This window comes from Bactrocera oleae, chromosome 2, assembly GCF_042242935.1.
Source record: "Bactrocera oleae isolate idBacOlea1 chromosome 2, idBacOlea1, whole genome shotgun sequence".
NCBI classification, from domain to species: domain Eukaryota; kingdom Metazoa; phylum Arthropoda; class Insecta; order Diptera; family Tephritidae; genus Bactrocera; species Bactrocera oleae.
The window spans coordinates 40,159,390-40,166,821 of record NC_091536.1 but is presented as its reverse complement, the minus strand read 5'-3'; the positions used below and the strand labels follow the sequence as shown (position 1 = coordinate 40,166,821).

At 33.3% G+C, this 7,432-nt stretch overlaps 1 protein-coding gene across 1 annotated transcript; it reads right to left on the bottom strand.

Annotated features, from left to right (window-relative positions):
• Positions 1-1,738: 1,738 nt before the first annotated feature.
• RpL15 (ribosomal protein L15) lies at positions 1,739-5,732 on the bottom strand. The gene is made up of 3 exons (XM_014244676.3): positions 5,598-5,732; positions 5,054-5,375; positions 1,739-2,103 (listed from the first exon to the last, which is right to left on the bottom strand). Exons 2-3 carry the CDS (start codon positions 5,360-5,362, stop codon positions 1,798-1,800), a joined length of 615 nt encoding a protein of 204 aa, XP_014100151.1. The 5' UTR covers positions 5,363-5,375; positions 5,598-5,732; the 3' UTR covers positions 1,739-1,797.
• Between the last annotated feature and the right edge of the window lie 1,700 nt (positions 5,733-7,432).

The window sequence follows — 7,432 nt, the reverse complement described above, 5'->3', positions numbered from 1 at the left end:
TATGGCTACTTTTACTTAACAATTCAAAACCCATAAAGTATTCGGCCCTATTCCCGTTATCGTTTCTGAGGTGTTGTCGTTATCGCCGCTTCGTTTCTATATTCGTATTCTTAAAGTATAATATATAAAGCCAAAAAAAATTATCGAAATTTTAAATTGAATATAAGAAAGTGTGTAACGCCCAATAACGCCATTGTATCTGACGTTATTTGTTGTTTTGAAGAAAATATTTTAACCATTTTGTGAATTTAAGTATATAATTTGTTGGATTTGCCGTGTACCATTTTTACTTTAATTTGAATTTTGGGTCGTTCCATATCTTAAATATATACATAAATACAGAAATTTTTAACGCCTTCATAGATATAGAATTGTCGTTCCCACGACAGTCGGGTCTACGTAACCGGAACGGACCCGGATTTATTCCGGCCAAGGACTGTCAACTCGGTATAATTCTGCCGCTACAACAACAACAACATATAGAATTGTAATTTTACAATCTAACTAATTTATGCCAACCGCCGCGACATGGAAGTTTTTTTAAAATACCCCGCCATAAAATATTCAATTGTTTTATCCCCTTTTAAATCTTTGGCATACGCAGGTTTTTTTCCAGTATTTATTCATATTCAATTCAAATAATGCGCTCGTTTCTATCTCGCTCTCAATTACTACAACGACTTTGTATGTCGTTATCATAGTCGTTTCAAAATGGAAAATAACAATTTATTTTCGATAAATGTCGAAACGCCAACAAGAATGCCACATGTCCGATTTTATTTCGTTTAAAGACGAAAACGACAACGGGAATAGGACCGATTATATAATACTCATTGCGGGAATAACATCCAAATTATGTGATTTCCAAGACATAGGGCGCTAAATTTCACGTTCTGTGTGAATACTGATAATCGGCAACACTCAATTTTTGTCTACACATCAACATAGTATCAGCAACGAAGTGTTAAATATGCAACAAAGCTGCTGTACTGCTGTAATTAGTACGTAAGGGTGCCTGCAGAATAGACGGTCAAAGTGGAGCCGAATGCGATAAATCAGCTTTAAAAGTGTGCACGTACATTTTCATACAGAGTCGCTCAGGCGCTGCAGAGTGGAATCCGAACGAAATCTGGTCAATGCGAGAAAACCAGTTTTGAAACGTTGTTTAGCGCCGAATCGCGCGTTCCATAGTTCATTTGTATGGTGGTCTCATATTTTGCTTACGAGGAATTTCTTTACGCTTTTTGTTTTAGCCAAAAAAAAAAATATTGCGAACAAAAAACATAACAGTATAAAAGCAATGTACGCTCGGAATCCAGCGCTGAGTCCGCCTTCACTCTGCGGTACCTAAAATCATAGATAAAATTATCTGAAACTCCTCTCTTTGCCTTCTGAGAGCTCATGAACTCTCAGTGCTGCCAAGAAAAACCACGAGTTCATGAGCTACTGAAAAATACCCAAGAAATACATTTAAAAATCTCAAACTTATTTCTTTCCTTAATGGCACCACTGTCAAATGTTATAAAAAATGTGGACCATGGATAATCTTTGATGTGGACTTTGACAGCGCTCTCTCAAATCAGAGTCGGATCATTTTATCCATGCCTAAAATCGATTTGCGCTCGGCGTTGAGCCACCACACTGCAGGCACCCTAACTCTAACGCACCCATATGTATGTACATATCCATTAACATACCAAGGCTAACTGCCTAATGCAACTAGTGTAAATAATGAAACTTTGTGTAAAACCGCTTTAATATATTTGGTAATTTATCAAGTAAATACATTATTCAGCATTAGCGTTTGCGATGCATTTGTAAAGTATTTTTTCGTTTCCATGCAGCGCGACGTGAGCCTCCAATAGTTTGTGAATAACGGTAACCCTTACCAATGCCACGGGAGCTCTTACCAGCCGAAGTCAATCCTCGAAGTTCACGATGCTTATGGACGTGCTTACAAAGCCAACTTATTTTTGGGTCCCTTCTAATTGCATTATGATGAATATCCACCAATATAACTTCGAAGTATTTATAAGAAGCATCCTGAGCAACCCAGTAAGAATTCAAAACTCTCAGACCTCCAAGTCTACGTCCAACTCGTTCCTATAAAAAAAAATTTAAATAAAATAAATTAAATATGTAACCATGCACTTGTTCAAAAAAAAAAATTTAATTTTAAAAATTTTCATCAGACATCTAAGGAAGTTAAAAAAAATCATCACGATTTCATTAAGAATTATTTGTCATCATTTTTACAGAATGAATAATAATATATCTTTGTAACTAAATAACTAGCAACTAACTTAGAATTTACTAATATTACGGATTTTATTTGTCACCACTGTAATGGCCAATTCACATATAATTTTTACTTCGCTTTGTTTCAGACAATTGCTTCGACAGATAAGTTCGTCCCCATCGAAGCGAAGAAAACCAAAACCCGAGCTATTTTATTACGGTTCCCCAAAAACACGGAAAGCAAAATTTGCTTTCTAAAACACCTTGCTTATACGGCATAGCAATAGTGACCTACTCTAATACCATTGTGAAATAAGGGTGCGTTCGAAGTATGTAATAATCATCGATAACATGATCTGAAACTCCTCTCTTTGCTATTTGAGAAAAGCTGATGATCTCATGGTGAATTTCTTCAATAATACTACCTTTTTTTCTCAAAAACAAAATAAACTTTTTTTTCTCAAACACAAATAAAAACATTTTTTTCTCAAAACAAAACAAAAAAAAAACATTTTTATCTCAAAACAAAAAATAAACATTTTTTTCTCAAAACTTTTTTTTTAAATTTATATATCTTAACAAAAAACAAATTGTGATACATTTAAATTAATTCTTTTATTTTTTCCGCTGCTGTAAGGAGTTCGGTACAAAAGAACCATGGACACCCCGGTGTTGGACTGACCTGGCTTATTTTTTTTTGGAGCGCGGCCACCAATGCAAGTTGAAAGAAATAGGACGCGACAGGGATAACGACCACCCCGGTAAGGGATCGGCCAGGGTTATTTTGTTGAAGCGCGGCCGAAGGCCGCCAATGCAGAAAAAAGTTGGAAGTTTTATAACGGATATTGTTACAACTAAACAAGGTACCGTTTTGTCATTGAATTGGTAAATATTGTGCATATAAGTTAATTTTGTAGAGGGTAATTGGGTATTTTATTTATTTTGATTGCTTTCATTCCTAAGGATATGCCAACACTTATCTGTCAATATGGAACGAAAATTTTGTAAAATTAAAATGCTTATTTAAAGCTAATATTTAAATAATTAATATAAAATAAATATTTAGAAGAATTGTAGTGAAGTGTTAGTGTATAATAAGTGCATAATATTATATAAAAGTTAACCATAAATCAAGAAATTGTAAGATAAAAATTGTGAAAATATCTCGAAAAGTATAACTTCCGGCGTCAATAGTTATATATATCCGTGATCTGGAGAATCTCCTCTATTCAACCATACCCCTCTTAACCCTGAAATCGTGGGATGGTATACTAAAGTTTCCCCATTTTTTATTTTTAATGCATAGTAATATTGAAAAATTCACTTTCCGCTCACGGAACTGTAATCTACGGGTAAAAATAAAGACGATTTAACAACAAAAAATATTAATTTTTGAGGCCTCCGTAGTTGGGGGACCTGGAACTATACATTTACCGTTTTAATTAATTTATATATATTATATGAATTTTAAAATTTTAATAATATGAATACGCGTATTTAAGGCTGTATATGCGTGATAAAGGTCTCTCGGGAACCGAGGAGGGTGGGCTTTAGTTTAGCATCCCACGATTTCAGGGTTAAGAGGGGTATGGTTGAATAGAGGAGATTCTCCAGATCACGAATATAAATAATTATTGCCGCCGGAAGTTATACTTTTCGAGATATTTTCACAATTTTTATCTTACAATTTCTTGATTTATGGTTAACTTTTATATAATATTATGCACTTATTATACACTAACACTTCACTACAATGCTTCTAAATATTTATTTTATATTAATTATTTAAATATTAGCTTTAAATAAGCATTTTAATTTTACAAAATTTTCGTTCCAGTGCAAATAAAAAATCTTTACAAAAAAAAAAGCAATGTTAAAGAGAATATATCACTCTCTATAAACTTCAATTTTTATTAAGGATAATTATAATAACAGTGAAGATTTTGAAAATTTGATATATGAATACATATGGCGTAAAAATATAGTAAATCAGCATCATGATCCATTTGTGAAATTATCAGATGCAATAAAACATACGTTTAAGCCATAAAACCTTTTTCTTTTATTAAAATGGAAAATTAAGTTCATAATATTTTGTAGAGGGTGATTGGGTTTTTTATTTATTTTCATTGCTTTCATCCGTTTGGATATGGCAACACTTATTATCTGACAACATGGAACCCATTTGTTATTGTTCATATTACGAAAATTGTATAAAAATTAAATGCTTATTTAAAGCAAATACTTAAATATTTAATATAAAAAAAATATGTAGAAACATTGTAGTGAAGTGTTACTGTGTAATAAGTGCATAATATAAAAGAAAAGATAACCATAAATCGAGAAATTGTAAAATGAAATTTGTGAATATTTCAACTTAAAATGCAAATATCTCGAAAACTATAACCCTCTATCCAACCATACCCCTCTTAACACTGAAATCGTGGGATGCTAAACTAAAGTTTTCCCACCGAGGACCTTAAAATAATATCGAAATGCAAACAGCCCAAAAGGTATTTTTAAAATACCCTATCCATTTTCTCTTGACAGTGGTATGATTGACAAATGTTATACAAAATGTGGGTTTTGACAGCTTCGTATTATGTCATCTATGGTACAGCAACAGTAATGCATATTCCCCCGATACTTTACTGATGTGCAAAATTTTGGTGCTGTCGTTTATATGTATTACAGTAGACAGTAGAACGTGATGCACAACGCACAACGTGAAACTTGGACAAATTTGCAACACTGATGTCGCATTTGCCATCTCGAACGCAACCCAATTCAATAAATTATAAAAATTTGAATTTACCTCAGCAATAGACTGCAATCCACGGTATGGTTTCAACTCATTTACTCCATGACTTTTTGGTTTACCATAAGTGCATCCCTTTGGTACCGGACGTTTGCGACCTCCACGACGTACACGAATTCTATAAATTACGTATCCCTGCTTAGCCCGATACCCCAGACGTCGAGCCTTGTCGGGCCTAGTGGGCCTGGGCGACCTGTGCAATTTTGTAAGTTGTCTATATTGCCATACTCGAATACGAAGCAAATAACGCATTACATCGCTCTGTTTCTTCCTATACAATTCCTGCATATAACGATAGGCGCCCATATTTCAAACAGACCTAGTAACAAATTACATATTAACCAACGGTCACATCATCGGTCTATTCGTACATGGTTTTAACTTCAATTTTTTTTTTTTATTTCAGAATGACTAAATCAACACCACAAATTGTTCAGAGTGGTGCATAGCAATTATCATCACAAAGTTCAAAAATAAAATATTAAGAAGTTTCGCCATGCAAATAGTATATAATATCTTAATATAGTTTTACATCACTGACCTAGTACGTCCACCTCACGCAAGCCTGCGACTTAAAAGACAGGAAAATGGTTGAGTTGGCCGGAAAATGGTTTGTGGGTTTTAATTTTATTACACATGGTCTACACGCTACTGTGACCCGTTCGCCACACGGTCAAGAAATTGCTTTGTAGGCGTGGATACTCTTTTGTCGCTAATTAGCGGCCTTTATACGGTCATTCATGTTTGCAAGCATGTGCGATGGTTTTTAAAAAATTTTAAAAACATGATGTTGTTATGAACATGTTTTATGGTGTAAACACTTGCATCATGCACGCAGTATATTTTTTCAGTCGTAAGCAAACATTGAAGCGTAACGACGTCACGGATAAACGAAGAACTGTGGAAGGACTTCTTTGAAATTTATCTAAGCGTTCTGGATGGCTGGATTATGAATTTTTAAAAAAATCATATAATATTAAAAAAACATATAAATAAAAAAAATTATAACAAAGAAACAATACAAGTCATAATAAAATATCATGGTTTCATGCTGAACGTTTTAAATTAAATTTGCAAATAAAATTTAGTTGCACGTTGTTCAAAAATATTTGTGTCGTTCCCTGAAATTTCGTTTCGCACTGCTTTTGTTAGCTATTTTTAGCGGGTCTATTTCTGGCATCCCGCCTTTTTTGACATCAGCTGTTCGAAATTCCCTGATTTTAATAATCAGGGAAAGAGAATAACAGAAAAATCAGCGAAAATGAGAGAGTCTCGCTTCATGTCATCCTTGTCATTTCATCCTTGATGTTGCTTCGTTCACAAATAACAGAGAAATAAAGAATGATTACATGTTCGACCGTTTAAACGAAAACCAGTTTTTTTTGCATCATACCATGTTTGCATACAAAAATGATCGTGTAAAGGCCGCTATTATCGGCAAATTCTCATTTAGGGTCGCACTGTGAGTTCCCACGAACGAAAAAAGTCTAGCAACTTGAGTATAGTTTATATGTCATCACTGTTTGCTAAATTTTTGCAAATGTTTGTACGGTTGGGGCAAAGCGAAACTTTGAGAATGTTGTATATTTATCTATTTCACTTGTTGTTGTTTTAGCGGCAGAATTCTGCCGAGTTGACAGTCCTTGGCTGGAATAAATCCGGGTCCGTTCCGGTTACGTAGACCCGACTAACGTGGGAACGGTCTATTTCACTTGTATGTTGGGATGGTGATCCTACATTTTACATACAACGAATTACCATATATGCAATATACCAATATTTAGAATACGCGCCATCAAAATTTTTTTTAGGAAAAACTTATGACGCGAACTCCCTAATCCATCAGAATGTATTAAATAATTACTTTTAATATATTCAACGCAAAAGTTATGACTGGAATTTCCCAAATCATTAGGAATATTGTACCCGTTTAATTTTTTTAAACCATATTTGTTCTATATATAACAAAAAATTCATGAATTTATTAAAATGTTTATTTAAAATAAAATGATATTTGAATTCAATCATTTGCTTTGAAAGGAAATATTTATAAACGCATCTGAATATTATCAGTTTAATTTAAAAACGTAAAAGTAAAACCATTTTTATTACAATTCCTTTATATAATATATGTAAATATTATGACATTTAATACTGCCAAATATTATGAAATATTTAAATGTCTTTCAATTGTCAAACTTTTATTCACCATGATCATAAATATTTCTATTCATAAAATATGGTCAGAATATAATAAATTAAAAGAATTTGAAAGTGAAAAGGAATGCAGAAATAAGTATCAGCGAGCTTTTACGAACAAGAACACAAAGTCTGCCATCCGAGCACGCGTGGCAGGGTCCCTTTTTTTCTCTCCTC